Here is a 20,326-nt window from a genome sequence, read left to right as displayed (position 1 = left end):
GCAACAGTCATATCTGTTACTGTATTTCACCAAAACACAACAACATTAACTTCAACACAAAACACGTTGGAAAGAGCACATTTAAGAATCCACATGTAAAAAACCACCATACCTATGGAATCAGAGTTAAGATTGGAGCGTGGTCGTTATTACAATGTATTCTGTATCCAGCAAGAAATGAGTTTGTCATGAAAAGCAGGTTCCCAAATCCTCTTTGCTGAATACCATTCTTGGTAGCAGTATCTACCAGCGTCTACGATGACTCTCTCCCTCAGTTTGGGGTGCTTGCTATCAACAGGGCACACTTAGCCTCTGTGACTGCCTGGTGTTTTGTATCGGGAAGTCCTATTCCTGAAAAGCATTCAATGCATATGCTTAACTCGTCAGTATGCGAGCAGAGTCCTGACAGAGCTGTAAGGGAGTACGGGGGTTCGTACCGTAAGCCAGCGGGCTGCTGCTGGAAAAGGCAGTCCTTGCTGTTCCCTTGTGCTAGCATGGGCGCCCACCGCCCCTGGCAGCGAGCGAGCTCAGTGTGCTGTGCAGGCGGAAAACTTGACAAGAAGAGTGAACTGTTCTTCAGCAGCACAGCTCCCTGAACCGGCATGCTAGCAGGTTTTAGGAGCAGCAGATGACAAGGACAGGGGTGCGAGGGGACGGTTCCTTTTTCCTGAGTTAACTGTTAGTTACTGTCAGACTAAACCTATGTGCCTTAAGTTAGGCTTTGGCACCTTTCTCTGTTTAAATGAAAGGGGTGGTGGGAGCGGACCTTTCCGTCGTCTTTACCAAACAGACGGTAACACCACAAAACAATGGGTAACGTAATTACAAAAGCAATTGCAGGGACCACTGCAATGTTCTATTGCATTATTAGAGGTAAATTTCATGGGTAACTCAGCAAAATTAGTGTTTAGCATTATTTTGTAATATCACTTGTAAAGTTTCTAAATACCTTTTAAAACAGCTATTCACCTTGTCCGCATAACATTTCATTTTCAGCAATTAACTTCTCTTAAAAAAATGACCTGAGACCATCTGCAAAAAAGTTTTGCATTTTTGTGAAATATATCAACTCTCATAGCTCAATTTATTCAGAGTTACAAATTTCATTGAGAATAAAAGATTTATGCATTTCTCTTAATTAACAGAACAAGTTTAGCTAAATATAAACTCTGCACTAAAGTTTTGCAGTGGCACAATACCAACACAGAATACAGAAGCATCTTTAAACTATACAAAATTTTAAAATTGAAAATAATCCTGTTTACATATTCTTTATACATTAACATATAAAAGACCTCATTTAATGAGGCATCTAAAAGAATCAAAAACATCTCTACAGCTATCTCTGAAAATTCGTATCTGGAAACAATTCATTACACAGAAGCTTTACAAGACTATTTAAACAAACCAATACACACTTTTTACAAGATTAACATTCCAAAAGGTACTCATAGGCAGGTTGTCACTTTTTATTTTTGCAGTTTACCCCACTGGTTATCTTTAATTATAAAAATCTTCATATTTATATATGTTGGGTACTGTTGGATAACCAGTAATCCAATTTAAAAGTTGTGCAAAACAAACAAAAATTTGGAAAAACAATACGTTTAACCAGTCATTTATATAAAATACCAACTAAAACACTTCTTTTGCCCCGTGTGAAGGGAAAAAGCCATAACCAATCTCTTTCCAAAAAGTTACCAGTTACATTTTTATATTCCTTCATTAGACTCCTTCTATAAGTTATGATAAATTAAAAAGTTCCAACGAGACACTGACTGATCGACAGACCTGCCCAACATCCTCAAGTTTACAGCTTCTGTTTGCTGTCCGTATCCTGCTGCTGCTTCTTTAGCTCAGGAACACTCAGCCTGCGTTGTCACCACGCTACCTGAAGGCTGAAATGGCAACCCTCCACACCTACACAGAAGTGTAGCTTTACATAACAAAGACCTGCCATGTGGCTACTAACTGAGCCATTTCCTCTTCATCACTTCTAACATACCAGGAGAGCCAACAGCAAGGTGTGCAGAATTAATCTGAACTTTTAAAAACTAAGGTCAAATTATATGAAAGTATGTTTTCAAGTTTATTATAATAAATGCAATTACTAAGAGATTACCAGTTAGCAAAACTACTGTATGTGAATAACAAATGGAGAAATCTAATGTAATGCTGGCCAGTAATGCTGGTTTTCTTAAGAAGCAGATATAATATATTTAAAAGGGTCCTTTCTGAGAGGTTTTCTTTTCCCTTATCTTCTGGCAGTTAGGATATTTGGTGAAGCCTATATAAAGGAAGAGGATTTTCCAGAACTACTTGCTGTACACTTGAAAAAGTTTTCAGTCTCTGTTGGTGTTATTAGCTGCAAAAGCGTGTAAATTTCCCATCTGGCTCAGACCACTTTGAATATGTGCAACATGGATCTCAACATTGTTCTGAAAGCAGCTATAGGAAGAAAAGAAGAAGAAAAAAAGTAACATTTTTTAAGAGTTGGTTTTTTTTAAAGTAAAACTCATATTTAAGAGCTGTGTCTGAATATTTCTACAGTGAAAGTCAAGGTACAAACACAGCCAATGCAAAAATTCAGATGACTCAGTAGTACATACCAATGCAACTTGATAGAGACATATGTAAGAATAACATTTGCACAAACAGCTGCATGAAATCAAGAGTTACTGACTTGGGTACTTCAAAGAAGACTTTAACACGACCAGAGTTAATGAAATAAAAATATTATGAAAAGATGCTGAAATGCCCCAAATAAATACAGTGAAATGGAAACATCACCCTCTTCGCAGCGTACATCACCTTTAGTTGAATCCATTCCAATGTGCAATTTGCAGTGTTGATTATAGAGAAGTTTCGCTAATGCTTGGGGTTTATTTTTGGTTTTGCTAGTGAAAAAATGCTATACACCAGCATTTCTCAATAATTATTTTTAAATTAAAAGGCCATCCTACTACCTTCGACAAAAAAGAAAAAAAAAAAAAAAAAGAAGAAAAAAAGAAATTCATATGTGCAGCCTCCCATTATTATGTAGCAATAGGAGTATGGAGGGTATAAGGAAATACACAGCATTTAGGCATATTTTCTAAGTTATGTAATTTAGCAGCATTACAATTCTTTAAAAAATCCTGGTCACAAATTGCTGGAGGCTGCAGCGTACTCCAGACAAGTATCACCACATTCTTGCCATCACCACATTCTTGCTATTTTTATAATGCTTCCTCAGGCACCTGCTTGTGACAACTGTTGAAAAATGGCCCATCTAGACTAGATGGGCCTTTGATCTGGCACAATACGTGTGTTTTTTGGTTTAAAATATTGCTGATGGAAGCTGGTCAGAAGCTATAATTGTCTCTATGCCAGCTTTTGATATTTACGTACAAGAGGTTGAGTAACTATGCAAAAAGAACACCAAAATCATACTGTTCTGTGGTTTAAAGAACTTATATTTACTAGTGGGACTTCAAAGCCTGAAAATGTTCCGAAATAACTTATTAGCTGTCATAAACTACTGAAGAGCAAGAAAGTCTAGTTCTTGCTGCATCAATGTAGCACTTACTTTGTTCTTCTCTTTCTCTTTTTTTTTTTTTTTTTTTTTCTTTTAAGATCAGGTTACTTCACTGATAGGTTCAAACAGAAAACTCCTAGTTTCACACTCCCTTTATGAAGTCCCATTTTAAATGGGACCATTCATTCCTATAAGTAAAAGTTACCAGATTAAAACCCTTAATTATAATCAATGTTCATCTCTAAAACACAGTAAGAATTGCTTGCTGGCACAAAACGTGTAATTAAGAATTAAATATTCAAAAAGTAATACCTGATATTTGAGGAGTCTATTGAATTCTTAATGTCATTTAATGAATCTGTTAGTGATTTAAATTCAAAGGAATTGAGATCGCCTCCTTCTGCTAGACACTGTAGGAGAAGAAAACAAAAAAATGTTCTCACAGTTCAGCACAAAGAAACTGACAGAGCTTTAATACTATGTATTTTATGGTAGAAACTATTTTTTGCAAACATTTTACCTTAATTTGCAGTAATATTGCTGTAAGTCTAGAGATAAGATCAGTTAAATTTTCACTCTCAACACAAAGCTGTCCTGTTGTCAAGGAATTTGCTTGCCTGACGATCTCCTGAGCCTCTTCTTCACACCTACGCCTCAGATCTGTTGGCTGGTCGGCAGGCTGGAGGCCTTGGTCAGGAGCAAGCTGCATAGATATAACGAAGAGAAATTAAGAATAAAGATCTCCTTTGCATTTAGTGTATGTGTGAAATGATAAATGATTTCAAAGAGAGTTCACAGGTACACAGTATGTTTTCTTCATTTATGTACATGTATGTCTATTTCAAAACTGGCCACTGGCATCAGCAAAAGTGTCTGTTTTGTGGTAAAAGAAACAGAGACAGACAGATAAAGGCAGAGACAGAGAGAGAAGGACTCCAATGCAGCTACTACTAGTTTCACTTCAAAGTGACCCCCACCTACACCCTACTCCCAGAAAATTCTGATTTTTTTTGTACTTAGGTTAAGCAAAGCCAACAGGTATATACAGATTCCAGCAAAATCTTACCTCATAACAATACTGTTGAACTTTATGCAAAACTTTATTTAAGTCTTTGTTTAGTTGTTCTAGATCTAGAACAATAGTTGCATATCTCCTCTGAAACTCAATGCCTATTGGCATAGAATAGGATTTCTGTGGAAAAGACAAAGCATATTAAAGTTAATGCAATACTATACATTTATATCTTTTGAATTCATCAAAAGGAATTTTCACTTGAAAATAATACCGACATATTTGGAATCCCAGTGTTTAATAGAAAAATGTTAACATACAAAATATTAAAACATAGTATCACTATTTAAAACTCCAAGTGACAACTGTGTAATAACTACCATGCTTTCATTCTCTTCATAAAGTGCTATGATAATCTGTGGTGGTAAATGCTACAGAAGATGACTGTGGCCTGACCTGCTTATTTCTCCAGTAGTTGGGTATGGCTTCTCTCTACCGTATGAACAGAAAACTATCCTGTCAATAGGAGAGCAGTATAGGACAATATGGCCACGACCACCTCTGCTGCAGGATGGGAGGCACAGTTGTCTAGTAAGTTAGTGGTCACTTGAGGATGACTCAGTGCTATGTACCTTCTGTTACAGCTAACAGTTCTGCCAAAAAAGAAGGTTACTAGAGCTTTTATTTGGTAACGTAAGTATTTTGGGTAAGCACAATTCTCCACAAAAATAAATACCAGAATACAGTACTTTTTTCTTACACTGTTTTCAGAATGTGTCTTGACACTGTTTGGGTGATATTTATGAAACTGAAACAAAACATACAATATATTATAAAATTTCCTCCACAAATGGCCTCTTGCAAGATAAGCTGGATCCATTTCCACTGCTTCTCAGCCACAAATCTGAGATACAGGTCCCTCATATGATTAAATCTGTAGCTATAGAATTTACAGCATGAGATAAAGCAAATTGCAAAGTCAAGAGCCTTCATCAGGAGGATCCAGGTCAAAAACTCAAAATCAAGGTTTCAGTTATCAGTTCAGTTCAAAGTTCCCCATTAAAGTTAATCACTGAAATAATCTCCAGGGATTTACAAGTCTGAATATCAGATTAATAGGGCTTTAAACTAACACCATAACTTCAGAATTCACCTAAGAGCAAACTGGAAACCAGCATAAATTTGACATACTTCCTCCAGCTCTGGAATGTAAGGAAAAAATTGTAACTTTCTGACCTTCTTCAGTGACCAGCCCACCTAGAGCTCCAGGTTAGCTGTGAAAGCTGCACACAATTGTGAATTCCCCATCAGAGAGGAAAAGCTAAGGGCACTCCATGCTAGTGACGGTAAAAGAAATATTTCTCAGCACCAGCACTATTTCTGATCCAGGAGCAATCCAAGATCTGGAAACACTGACAAACAGCTGAACTGGGAGACAAAAGATGGACGGCTTTCAGTAGATGGAAGCAGATAACACCTCTCTCACCGAGCATCTACATGCTTCTCTGGAACAACCAGCATCACCTTTACCTTGTCTTTATCACAGGTCAAGTGAAAAAATGAACTAGCCATCCTTTTTATTTAGATTTGTTTATCCAAATGGCTATCAGAAGTGTGTTCACTGTTTTATCTATATGGTAACTTGTTCATTGCCTGCAACCAAGATGAGTATAGTGATGTCAAGATGCTTAACTACTAATAAGCTGTCCTTTCAGAAAAATTAAATAGAAAATGTGCAGTTGCACGTATTAATAGCTGCTCTGAAGGTATCCCCTGTTTCATGTAAATTTATTATTATTGCCAGATAACAATGGACTACATTCAGCACCAGTTCTGATTTTGGTCAGTTCTATTTATTTCTATATTGGATCAGTCATTAAAAAAAAAAAAAGGTCTCCATGAAAGGATTGCTTTAAACCAAACAGTGGTGTTACTCTAACAATTATCAAATCACAATTGTATGAATTATTATCAAAGTCTGACAATTAAACTATACCTGAACAAACTCAAAGGATTCTATTTTATTAATGTTCAGGTATGTTCTTGATGTTCAAGTGGATTGGTACCGGAAAAAGATTCTTGTTCAGAGAAAATACGTTTTAAAGGAGAAACAACATATACTCGGTGACACAAATGTAGATGGGATTGCCAAGGGACAAAGAGGGTTAGAAGACAGCCTAAGAATATGGCCCAATGGAAAGGTATCACGTCCTCTATTTTTATCAGGACAGCCTTGAACAGTAACAGAGGTTGCATTATGATTGCTGGTTTACAAAGGAAACAGCACAAGGAAGAATTTCAAAAGTATCTTAAAGTCCTTATCTAGGCTACAACTGAACTAAAATACATAAAATTTAATGTTTATTTCTAAACCCCCTTCTTCACTATAGCTTTTTTGCTCTTTCAATTTTGTGGAATAAGAACATCAAGGAAAATAACAATACAGTTAATTTATGACTTAGTAGCCAAGTGACATGTTAATATCCGTATTTTTTGTCAGAGAAAGGCTACTGTCATTTCTATGGATTTCCTTATCTATGCAAAAATACTAATATCTCAGTAAAAACAGGAAGTTTTTTAGTTTGTTTTAAGAAGAGTTGGTAATTTTTCAGTATCAGTTACAGGTTGCAATGGTATGTTTTAATCTTGCTTCTTTTTGCATCTATTTTAATTATTAATAGGCAAAATTAAAAGAGAAAACATTTGTTGCACAGGAAAAAATAACAGTGACTGAAATGATAACGCAGTTTTGAAGAGCAGCATCACAGCACAAAAGAAGAAAATTACAGAGATGTAGGGATGGGGCAGTAGGAAGCAGAACAACAGAACGCACATGCACACATGATCACTGAAGGGACAAAGACAGAAATCGTACCACAATAAATCAAATCCTTCAACATTCAAATATTTTACATGGGCAAAATCAGCTTTTTGGTTTCAAGAAATAAAAAGGACTCCTGTTCCTCTCCACAAACCTTTAGCCTTCTGTCTGTATGTTGTAGAGACAACTGTCTGAATGGACGCTAGCAGAAGGTTGAGACTGATAGCTTTCCACTTTCAAGTTGATTGATAGCCATGGCTGGTAGAAGAGGCGCTCTTATAATTTTGATTTACTGACTGATGACTAGATAAAGCCTAGCAAGAAAAAATATTCTGCTGCTGCTAATTATGCTGTAGCTGCTCTGGTACTGTAATTTTAAATGCTGGTTAAGGGCACTCAGAGCTTTATATAGAAAATCTCTGAACTGAGTTATTGTTTTAGCCAGAAAGCTAAATAAATAAGTACCTACCATCCACAAAATAAAATTACGATGTCTTACCATATAAACTTGTACCCAAGATTCTCAAAGTACATAGTATTTCCTTACTTTACATGTCAACTGACATATGCTATCCCGATGTTAACATTAATCAGTTTCCAAAGCATAATGCTTTCAAAGGAGAATCATATTTGAAACAACTGACCTCTCTGACTTGTCTTTAAAAAAATAATAAAAAAATCTCATGTTACAGAAAGTGATAAAATACAGATTTTATCTAGACTCTAGTTTTAATTGTATCTATTTGCATTAGCTGTTAAAGCATATCCTGTTTTAAGAACTGAAGAGAACATTCTCACCAGCTTTTCTGCTTCTGTATTCATCTCTCTCAACTGTTTGATGTGTTCCTTCTTGATCATAAGGATTTTCGATAACCTGGTCTAAAACAAAGGAACTATTTTTAGAATGAATAGGTCCTTAAGCAGTTTTAAAATGCCACAGAAATTCAAGATAATGAAATGTGTGTTTCTTTCATAATTTTAAAATACATTTCTCAGTTGTTCATCAAGTTAAGATGCAGAAATAAAAATTAATTAAAATTAAATGGTGGATTTTCCAGAGATTTTTAAAGCATTTTCAAGTGCTCTAGATTGGAGAATGCTAAAATCCATCAGCCCAAATTCTCTATAGTAAGACTAATATAATTTATGACCAGCTAGAGACTGAAGAACCTTCTTTTTTTGCAGCCTGAAGGGAAGTGAAGGGTGTTATCATCATGTAGTACAATTAATATCACTCACCTTACCATACCTTTTTTCACACAGTTCTCAGCTGTGTCCTCGACTGAGCACTAGCCCTTTGTGTATACTCCTGCAGTAAAACCTGGTAAACAGGTTGGATCTATTTTATACAGAATAACTCTGGGCTTTCCATTTCCCTCTTTCATAATGGGAATACCCTGTTTCTGCTGCCCTTGGGACCTAGCAGGCTGAGGTGGAAATCACTGGGAATGCTCTCAACACACACATCACTCCTAAAACTATTCATACTCTCTAGGGCCCCGAGAGAAATCCTAGCTCCACTACAACCAGCAACAGTTTTATTACTGATGTAAACAGAGCCAAGATTTCACGTTTTATAAATTTCAAAGGGGTTAACAGCATCCTAGTAGTGGAATGTGGGACTGGGAGAAATAGGAACACCTAGTTCAACACACATCCGCTTATATATAATCATCTTTGTTGATTTTCAAGTTCAGTCTTAATGCAGCCAGGTTTCTCGCCCTCCCAAATCCTAATGGAAAATTGTTCCAGGACTTCTTTCAGCTAGTTAAGAATCTCCTTGGAATTTCCATGTTAAATGCATTCTTGTTCACTTCATAGTAATTTGTTCTGCCAAAGCTGTTTTTCAGCTAAATATAGGCTATCCCTCCTTGTATTTATCCCTGTTTATTCAGAGACAGTAAAAGCATCTCTCCACTGTTCTTTCACTAAACTAATCACAACCCAAGCCTTTCCAGTCTCCTCTCCCATAAAAGGTTCTTCATCTCCTAAACTTTTGTGGCCCTTTCTGTATCTTTTTTCCATTCACTGTCATCTTTCCTAAATGTGACCAACAGAAAGCCTGTGCCAGTATTCCAAATAACAGACCTATAAACTAGACCTGTAAAACAGCATTAATACTTCTCATTCTACCACAAACACTTTGCCAGATGCATCTTATGAACAGATGGCAAGCCATGGTCAGAGGCACAGAGGCAATACTGCATAGGTTATCACTCTTCCAATTCTAGCTGCTCATTTCTGTCCTTGTGCTGTCCCCCAAGGCCCATGCTGAACAGCACTTGCATTTTTGCAGCTACACGAAGAACTCAGTCAGGGAACTGATAATGACAAAACAATTAATTCAGAAAACGCGAGAAAAAAAGTTTCAAAATTGTTACTTGTGAGCTGGATTCTCTCTCTGATCTAGTTTCTAACACACCACACAAATGCTCATGTTGGCAAAAAAACACCTGGGAGGAAGGAAAGCACCGTACACTATCTGCCACTGCTGCCAAAAAGTTACTTGCCAAGCTCTGCTGTTGTCACCATCCGGCAACTGCCTAACATGTCTAAGTCCTCCTCCTTCATGAAGCTGGCGAGTCTCCATCTTAATGCAGAATATATTATTTGTCCCCAAAACTTGCAAGGTATTTGGTGCTTAATATCTGCTTTGATGTCCAGACATATTTGAGGATGCAGGGCTCTAGTTCTCCAGTTCATGAGCTTGGACTTTATATTCATCCTATTCCCAGATACACTCCAGAGATCAAGACAATCTGATTCTTTCTACAAGAAACTCTGATTTTCAATGTATCTATGACATCTACCAACTTTCTCTCATTGGCACATTTTATTAAATAGAATTCCATTTTCATTTGCCAGTATCAGCAGTGGATGCTTTAACTCAGTTCAGCCCTATTTTCCTTGACAAATTCTTGCCTAACAGCTCTATTTTCAGCGTAACTCATCCTGTTTACTGTTATAATTTATAGTTCTCATTAAACTGGAAATGAGTTTTTAGTACAATGCTTTTCCACATTAAAAGAGATGAAGGAACAACCCAGCCAGTATGTTTAGATTCATACTTTAGATTTCATTTTTTAGTCAAAAGAATATTTATAAGAACACAAGCATTTCAAAGTAAAGTGTGCAATAACTTACTATGAAATATTTTCAAAATTTTTGTAAGCAGAAAATAGTCAAAAATCCAGTATCCATTTTCAGATTTTTCCTCCTGCATTTAAGTTGAGAAGATCACTCCTTTTTCCACAGCAATCAGGAAGACACCAATTCATTTTCTGAACGTGCTGCATTAACATACTCCCTCTACTGGACATGCAGCAACCCTGCAAACAATCTGTTTTGTCCTAGATTGTTTCCTTCCCAATCTAATTTTTTTCCTCAAAACAAAACAAGGAGGCTGGGGAGGGAGGCTGTAGCTGAGTGCTTGGAAAAACATCCTCCAAATTTTAATACTGACTACAATGTAAGAATGTAATCTATCAATTTTGACCCGCAGTATAGCCTATGAAATATTTAAGGATACATCACATATTGCATGTAAGCATGAAAGACTTAAAAAAAAAATTATTACTGTTACTAACATTCTTGACTTTATTCTTCATATCATAATGTTAATTTTCGAGCCATTCTTCTCCTAATACGCATATGTTTGTCCACAGTGAAAACCAGAAAGAATAGCAGTCTCTGATGCCAAAATACAAACACGTATAAATTAACATAAAGATTTAGAAAAACTAAGACTCCCCAGTGTAGAACTATGATTAAAATAGTTGTTACAAGTCCCAATGTTTGCTTATAACTGCAAGTTATACACAATGAGAATATCCCTAACATTTATTTGTCAGTGTCTGCACATGATTTTGGCTACATTTCCTTTCATTCCAAATTAATTTCAGAACCTGTAAAAGAGAACTAAGGAGCTGGGTTTGAAACCTTATTCAAGGTGTACTGCATTTTTTCTGTTTTGTCCAAAATAAAGTTTTCCCATGAAATTATTTATTCATGGTATCATAAATAATTGCCAGGCAATAGTTCTCCAGAAAGTTTTCTTTGAATCAAACATTTTCTAATAATTTACTTCCTGAATCACCATTAAATCAGAATGAGGGCTTTGACTTTTTTACTGTACCAGTGTATAAGAAAGCCTAGAACGTCTTTAATGGCTACCTTTAACATAAAAATACATCTGGACTGGTGAATGTAGTGCAATCAATAATCAGTATTCACCAGTCTCATGTATTTCACAACACCAAATTTCAGTAGCATCCTTAAACTTCTAATAAAAAAGTTGATGCTTAAAATGCTAGGCTTAAAAATAATGCACAGTCCTTCAATAAATGCTTTTTAAGCCTCAAGATTCTTTATCAAAAAACTGGATAAAGTATTATGTTGCTCACATAAACAAATGCCAAAAGCTGTGGCTTGATTTTGTTCAAAATCTTTTGATAGTCTGCAAGCAAAAATACATACTAATGCAGTATCTTTGTAAAATGCCACCATTTATAATACAAGCAAAAGGCCTATACTTTTAAAACTTAGATTTCCTTATAATGAGTAATAATATACCACCAAATATGACTGAGAAACCACACTTTTTCACATTTAAAATACAGAAACAGTATCATAAACAAATCAACTTGACACACTAAATAGTTGTAAAGCTCAATACCCCTTAGTTACAGTCCTGGTTTTGTCTGGGATGGAGTTAATTCTCTTTCTAGTAGCTGGTACAGTGCTGTGTTTTGGGTGTAGTGCAAGAGTAATGTTGATAGCAACAACTAAAACATCAGTGTGTTAAGTAGTGCTTATCCTAAGTCAAGGATTTTTCAGTTTCCCATGCTCTGCCAGGTGCGCAAGAAGCTGGGAGGGAGCAAAGCCAGGACAGCTGACCCTAGGCAAAGGGATATTCCATACCATAGAATGTCATGCTCAGTATATAAACTGGGAGAGTTGGCCAGGAGGGGCCGATCGCTGCTTGGGGACTGTCTGGGCATCAGTCAGTGGGTGGTGAGCAATTCAATTGTGCATCACTTGTCTTTCTTGGGTTTTATTTCTCTCTCTTTTTGTTATCTTCCTTTTCATTACAATTATTATTATATTATTGTATGTCAATTTTAAAGCTGTTCTTATCTCAACCGATGAGTTTTAATTCCCCCCCCCCCCCCCGATTCTCCTCCCCATCCCACTGGGGGCAGAGAGTGAGCGAGTGGATGCGTGGTGCTTAGTTGCTGGCTGGGAGTAAACCACAACAGCTACCCAGTTTCATTGATCGTACTCAGTGACTCAAGTAGGAGGATAGCTGCAGATACAGTTTAGCAGCATAAACAAAGATGGTATCTTTTGTGTATTTCACTTCTTAACATAATTAATCTTATAGCAACTACAACTATTTTAAATTTTCTTAGCTAAGCTAGATGCCAAGCCACCTTTTTCAAAATTAGCTTCATACAATAAGTTTCCCCTAGAAAACTGAATAGATCATTCTGTCAAATAAAATTCATTATGTGGAATGGCCAAAATATTAGTGTCTCCTGTGAGCCACAGACAAAACTTGATTCTTTTGACCAATTACATACACTTTAAAATTTGAGAAGTTGTGCTGGTTTTGGCTGGGATAGAGTTAATTTTCTTCACAGTAGCTAGTATGGGGCTATGTTTTGGATTTGTGCTGAAAACAGTGCTGATAACACAGGGATGTTTTAGTTATCGCTGAGCAATGCTTACACAGAGTCAAGGTCTTTTCTGCTCCTCACCCCACCCCACCAGCGAGGAGGCTGGGGGGGCACAAGGAGTTGGGAGGGGACAGCCGGGACAGCTGACCCCAACTGACCCGAGGGATATCCCAGACCATACGACGTCTTGCTCAGCAGATAAAGCTGGGGGAAGAAGAAGGAAGGGGGGGATGTTCGGAGCGATGGCGTTTGTCTTCCCAAGTCACCGTTAGGCGTGATGGAGCCCTGCTTTCCTGGAGATGGCTGAACACCTGCCTGCCCATGGGAAGTGGTGAATGAATTCCTGGTTTTGCTTTGCTTGCCTGCGCAGCTTTTGCTTTACCTATTAAACTGTATTTGTCTCAACCCATGAGTTGTTTTCTCACTTTTACCCTTCTGATTCTCTCCCCCATCCCACTGTAAGGGAAGTGAGCGAGCGGCTGTGTGAGGCTTAGTTGCCGGCTGGGGTTAAACCACGACAGAAGTATTTAGCAATATTATTTCTCAGTTCTTAATATTTTAAACACAGGTTATTCCAATCTCCTTTAGAATGTTCAAAACAGCTTTCATTGTTAAAGAATTCAATCACAGATCTTAAGCTAAGCCAACATGAGCAATTACACTCTTCCATCATCCTCAAGAGTAACTTGCTTCGATGAGTTTTGATATTCAATGAATCTCAGCTTCCTAACATTACTTGTCTGTGCTCTTCTGAACTGGTATACAAAAATCACTGATTAATTATTTCATAAAGATGAAGACAAAAACCAGTTTTCTTATCTATAGCATGCATGTTTGCTTTCAGGTAAAAGAGTGCTTCTTTTCTTCTCCACAAGGGTAGGACATTACATAACATAAAATGCAATATTATACAATATATGATAATGCACATGGGCAAATGTTCTTTGCATAATGCAAGTATATTTTAAATAAAAAAAGCCTTAACACAGTACAAAGTTTGCAGGTAGAAATAATATCTTTTTTTAGACCAAGTGATAGAGCTGGGAAAAATAAGACACGCTTTTGGAGACATAAGTCCCTTCTGCAGTCTGAAGAACAGGATATTTCAAAGCTTATGAACAAGTCAGAAAATTAAGAAGGGGTGGTAGCAGGGATAAAAACAAATATTATTAATTTATTTTCAAAAGTTAATTTGGATATCTTCATATCTGTCATAAATCAACAGAAGGTCATTTAACTGCAGAAGAATTGGCAGAATAAACACAAAAGGACAATACACAACAAAATTAAGAGTTACAGTTAACACTTACCACTTGAATCAGGAATTCTACTGGAAAGCCTCCTAGTGTTTCACTATCTGTGCCTGAAATTTTGTTTTTCCACGAAGATTGTCCTAATAAAGGATCACTGTCCTATACAAGAAAGAACATTTAATTTAACAGCTTATTTTTAGAGAGATTTGCTAAAATTTTTATCTTGCTGAATAACCTCAGAAGATTAATCTCAAAAACTGTTTAAAGTGACAGCTTCATGATTCATATTACATGAAAAAAGTAACTTACTGTAATTGGAGACTGGAGTGAAGGTGTATAATGCAATCGGGGAGGGGTCATAAAGAACCTTGAAGGCCGTTGTTTCTGTCCAAAGGCAGCAATTGGCATGGTTTCATGAGGCTCGTTACTCTAAGACAGGAAAAGGAAGGATATACTTCAGCTCTCAGATTAATTAATTTTACAACCTTTTGCAATACATAATTTATTTCTGGACTCTGGACGAGCCATGCCCATCCACGCCCCAACCCAACAATGTTAAAAGATTAACGTTTTGCTTTTGGGCTAGCAGGAGCTTCAAAATCATATTCCATTGCTAGAGTTTTCGAAGTGTTATGGCATCACATCAAATAAAACCTGCAAGAGTATTTCCAAAAATTCTATTGGCAAGCTGCAGACAAATCATGACTGAACAGGAGTTCAGCAGAGGCTCCAAACTCAGATCATGACAGAGACTAGACAAATTATGGGCCCTTAGTAGATTCAACACTACACAAGATACAAAAGAACATGAGGTTCTCTGAAAAGATTGCAGTCTAGGTCAGGCTGTTTGGCAGGAACAATTCCTGGAGCTCATAAATTGGTACAAAAGCCCATGAGCTAGGAAATAATCCCAAATTGTTTGACCAAAGCAACAGCCCCACAGGTAGCTTCATTACCATAAGAAGTTTCAAAATGAGGTTCAATCAACTGCTAATACTTGCTTGCAACTACCACAGGCCTTTCCAAACTTTGGCAAATTACAGAGAGTCAGGTTTTCTTGAACATTTTCTGGAAATCCTGCCAGGATCCCATAGCAGAATTTTCTTTGGGATCTTACACTACTCATGATATGTCTTCATATTAAACTCAGGCTATTATAATAACCTATAATAGTAGGTCTAGTAAATTATTTCAGCCTGAGCTGTTATGTTTTTATCATAGAGAGTTATCATGTTCTATAGAACCATAAACAGCAGAAGCTCATTCCCCTGGAATTTCTCATGCATCTGCTATGCTTGTATAAGAATACCACCTGGATGTAATATTTCAAATTTTCTTCTTTTTGATTAAAGCATACAACTGTAGATTTTTTAATTTTTTTTTTTTTATTACAGCTATTTTAAGAATGTGTCATTAATACTTACAAGAACTTCATAATCTGGGACTGTGTGTGTTCCAAGACCTGCCCTGTCAAAAGTCACTCTGTATGTAGCATTAAGAGTGTCTACAGCGTCTATTTGTCCAGTGAATAGTCCATCATGGACACCTCGCAAACGTGCTTAAAAAAAACCAAACAAAAAGAACAATAAACCAAACATTATAATGTTCTGATAACATTGAGAAAAATAGACCTAATACATCTTTTGCAAGTAACTCTTTACATGTATATTTAAAACCCACAGATTAAATGGAAAAAAAAAAAGTAAACATGGAAAAAGAATTGTATGCAACAGAAATACTACCCAACTTTTTGTCAAATTTGTCTTTGCAAGTCAAGTATTTCCCAAATCTAATCCTTAGCACTACATTTATGTCTAAATAAAACACTATTCCATACCCAATATCTTCTGACAGACAGATTTAGCAGGCAAAAGTCAATTTCCGGATGATTTTGCATACCATTTCTCTTTGATCACTTCCACTGATGACTGCATATTTAGCAAAAGACAATGAGGAACGCAGCTCAAGGATACAGCTCTAGGAGAGTGAGGAGAGGCAATGTTGTGCATGCCTGCTCTTCAGCAAGAATTAAGGGCAGTTTTGCTGAAGTATGCAAAAAGCAACGAACAGTAGTGGCTTGAGTGGGAGATACCATGCTTAAGTGAAAAGCTTCTGGATCACAAACAGACAGGATGGAGAAATTCAAGTTTTTATAAGATTAGACAAAACTTCTGGAATGTTTTTAACAGTAATCCTTCCTCAGTTATGTGTAAGTTTTTTCAGTAAGGCAATGTCATGTTTGGTATACATGTCCAACTACACTTCAGTGTCAATCGTATATCTGTTTCAAAACACATAGTTTTATATTTATGGAAGAATAAAGCTCTAGTTTTATATTAGGTTAGATTTTAAACTTTCAGACAGCACTCAGCTCTTTGCATTTAAGCATCTCTCTCTCCAAGATTTGTTACGTATACTGGACACAAGCCCCCTGCCCCCGCAAAAAACCCCTCTGCAATTTGAATAGCAGAAATAATAAACCATACTAAGTTTGTACCTCAAAACCATATCCTGTTTTAGAAATACTAGCTAATCCTCACAAGCACCTTCTCAATAAGCTAACAATAAAAACATATAATTTTTGATGTTTTAAATTTATTTTAACTATGTGCACTAAGTATATTCTGGTTTGTTAAAATCTTTGCAAAACACTTGGCTGTTTTTTGTTCGTTTGTTTTTAAGAAATTACCTGTAACTTTTGTTCCTATTACTAGCGGTAATGGAATTTCTTCTGGAAGATCTTTGAACTGTGAAATATCTGCAACTTTCCGCTGCTGCAAAAGTCTTATTTTCTGCCGTTTCTGTTTTAACGCTGATCTCTCTTCCTCAAAGAATGCAGAGGAACACCTATAATACAATTAGGTAGAACTACACTTAAGTTCAGCACTGAAAACATACATATGTGAAGACACATCAACTAAATAGGCACAGTTTACAAATCAGTGAGGGAAAATGAAAAAGCTTGGGGTAAAGTGTTCAAGAGAAAAGGATTTTCTTGAATGGATTTAGACAGTCCTACTCCCCAGAATTACCACTCCTAAAATAACAATTTATTTAAAAATAATATTCAGGAATGCTTGCTGTTGGCATTAGAGTATCCGAAGAGTACAACTTTTTAGGACTTTTTCTGCTTATAGGGATCCACCTGGTGTCACAACAAAGCTAAAGCAGGTCCCACATCCAGTCTACTCTGAATACCAGTTCAATGCATGTAAGGAGGACTTACTGTGAGGACCCTGGCTGCCATCACTTACTGATACATGATCACATGTGGTCATCAGCTCAACTAAACTAACTTAGTATGAAAGTGCACCACACTCAGAATATAAAAGGGCACTTCTCTGTCTCATCTCCTTGCATCTGTGCAGAATACAACTTAGCCATAAAATCTCTATTATGCAGATGAATTATTCTGAGATTGATCATAGTAAAAGTACAAATTTCTTTGAACTTAGGCTATTGCGTAAAATCAAATAGTCTCTAGCAGTCCCCTCCTCCATTTTGGGGGGGGGTGTCTTAAAATGTAATCTAAAAGATGGAAAACTTACTCCCATGGCCTTTAATTAGTTTTATTCGTTCTCACTTTTAACCTACTGAATAGGCATGATGCATGAGGGAGATACTGAAAGCATAAAGACATTAAGGACTCAATCCCATCTCTCATTCCTTATTAAAAAAAAGTTTTATCGTTCTTGTGTCAATGAAAAAAAGTAATTTAAAAAAGGAGTACAGATGCTATTGTAGGTCTGCTTAATTGCAGAAGCAGTTATTTATCAAATAATTTACTACCTTTGTTAATTGCTTTACTGCAATTTAAACATTCTCTGTGGAACTTACCCAGTTATATATTGATTACTGATCAGTAAAATGTCCTATTGTACAAGACTATTTTAGAAAACACTGACAAATCCTCCACTGGTTCCCCCTTCTACACTGCAAATTATTTTCTGTTTTAAATCCCTTCAAGATATTCCTCAGTTATTTCTCTCTCACTCAGTACTGAGAAGTCAGCTCCCATTTCCAAGTTTGCTTCTACTACTGTCTTATTATATGCCAAAATGAACATTCTTATGTTTTCTTCTGTATATCCCTCACTCAAGAGTTCCACAAAGCCATTTCACTATTCTCCAAAATTTCTCTTCCTTGCAATGTGTATGAGAAGATCATAAGAACTAAGCTGCCAGGATGCTGAGACCACTTTCTTTCATGCTGACTGGCAGTTTCACACTTGTTTGTCTATATGCATACACCACTTGCCTTTTACCTTATACATGGTTTATAAGTTAAATAGGGCATAGACCATCTGTTTTGTCCAGTCTGTACACTGTTAACACAATGAGACCTTAGTCCTAAGCAAGACATAAAAAACAAACAAACAAACAAAAAAAAAACCCCCACGAACAGGAATGAGCAGAAGCTGTGACGTACTTCTGTCAGGTACATGCAATAATGCACTGCACTGAAGGTTCCCTTACTAGGCTTTCCAATCACTGTCACCACAGAAGTTGTCACTAGTCTTTGTATAGCCTAGAAACTGTGTTGTAGATTGAGCAACTGTAGGTGCGCGTCCCACTCACCAGTTTACCACTGAAGAGCAGAACATGTTTACCTGGAGTTTTGAATTCCTAATGAGGATCATTAGGCAGTACACAATATCTGGAAAGGGATATGGCAGAGAGAGAGTGATGGTGGTTGGGAGATTTATGCAAAGCTTAGTTGGATATTCTCATTTAAAGATGCTATTTGCTTCATATTTACTACTGGAGAGGAACAAGTGTGAAAAAATGTTTGCCATGGGCTATGAACATGAAGTACCAAAATGCTGGTCAGAGTTTTCAATTCCATTGAGGAGAACAGACTGACTAAGCACAGCAAGACAAAAAAAGAAGAAAAAAAAAAAAAAAAGGCAACATAGACTTTAATATTAGTCCTTCTAATTGTGTCCAGGGTCTTGCATCAGGAACATCAGGTATCGCCTGATGTTCTTTGACCCGTGCTCTTAGAAATACAAATTCAAATGCTGATATACTAATCACTGACCTTGGAAGGTCCCTACAACAGGAACTACTGTTTTACTGATAGCTCAGATGTTCTTAAAAAGTCTCTGTTCTGAATGCTCTAGGTCATGGATGTAGAAAGTATTTGCAACATATTTCTGGCTTCTGTTAAAGGAAATCTCCAACCCCAAGTCCCCCAAATGTATTTAATAAAGGTTATCCAATCTTCGTGCCATTCCTATGAAAAAATGAAAATTAGAACTATGGTACAGATCACTTTGGAACCTCATTAGTTTTCTGTTGAGACTTTTTAAGAGGTTGAATATTCTTCTCAGTTTCTACGTTGGTCATGAGAATTTGAACTAACAGAGGAATCATCACTATCATATAGTGGCAGGACAAACATATCTAAGCTTAATTCATATCCATTGCTATTTCACAGCCCCAATTAAGCTTACACAGAGTACACAAGACTAACTATTACCTCTTCCTTTTCTTGGAGCATATCTTTCCCCACAGTCTACTGGAATCTTACAAGCTTTGCAGGCTCCCATGAAGAATACTGTTGTGCCAATCAACCACACTGTTGATGGTGTGATAGGACATTCAAAGTAGCAGCAGAAATAAGAAGATATTACAATATATTTAAAACAAAATTAAAAAAAAAGATGACAACCACGTGCACAGCTATCACACAGAGACACTATTATCCTCTGCCATCAACACTGTGGATGCAAAATCTCTTATTTCTCTAATTTCCTCATGGGGAGATATCGGTATTGACATGGTATTCAGCTTACCTGCATATGAGGACAGAAGAAATTTCTAACAGAATAGTAATGTAAAAAAAACTTTGCTCTGGAGGTAGATGAAAATTATCTTCAAAAAGCATTCAAACTATTTAGAATAATTCAAAATCTTTTAGAACTAAGGCCAAAGACCACTCTGGACATCTTGAAAAAGACTACCAATAAATGTTTTTTTAAAATTATTAAAGAAATGACAAGCAAACAGGAATGCTTATTTTGTGTTGATAAAAAGCAAGAAC

At 36.5% G+C, this 20,326-nt stretch overlaps 1 protein-coding gene across 4 annotated transcripts in view; it reads right to left on the bottom strand.

Annotated features, from left to right (window-relative positions):
* Window positions 1-1,065: 1,065 nt before the first annotated feature.
* The window catches only part of LIN9 (lin-9 DREAM MuvB core complex component), a 40,819-nt gene continuing 21,558 nt past the window's right edge, over window positions 1,066-20,326 (bottom strand). For all 4 annotated transcript variants that reach the window (XM_030035946.2, XM_030035947.2, XM_030035948.2 and 1 more), the window contains 9 exons: window positions 16,971-17,128; window positions 15,706-15,839; window positions 14,591-14,710; window positions 14,339-14,440; window positions 8,149-8,229; window positions 4,584-4,709; window positions 4,038-4,220; window positions 3,830-3,927; window positions 1,066-2,448 (listed from right to left, as the gene is read on the bottom strand). In XM_030035946.2, the coding sequence (XP_029891806.1) occupies window positions 2,343-2,448; window positions 3,830-3,927; window positions 4,038-4,220; window positions 4,584-4,709; window positions 8,149-8,229; window positions 14,339-14,440; window positions 14,591-14,710; window positions 15,706-15,839; window positions 16,971-17,128 (1,108 nt within the window). In that variant the 3' untranslated portion in view covers window positions 1,066-2,342. The remainder of the gene's footprint in view (window positions 2,449-3,829; window positions 3,928-4,037; window positions 4,221-4,583; window positions 4,710-8,148; window positions 8,230-14,338; window positions 14,441-14,590; window positions 14,711-15,705; window positions 15,840-16,970; window positions 17,129-20,326) is intronic.

This window comes from Aquila chrysaetos, chromosome 13 (assembly GCF_900496995.4).
Source record: "Aquila chrysaetos chrysaetos chromosome 13, bAquChr1.4, whole genome shotgun sequence".
In the NCBI taxonomy this organism is placed as follows: Eukaryota; Metazoa; Chordata; class Aves; order Accipitriformes; family Accipitridae; genus Aquila; species Aquila chrysaetos.
This window is presented reverse-complemented; position numbering and strand designations above follow the sequence as displayed.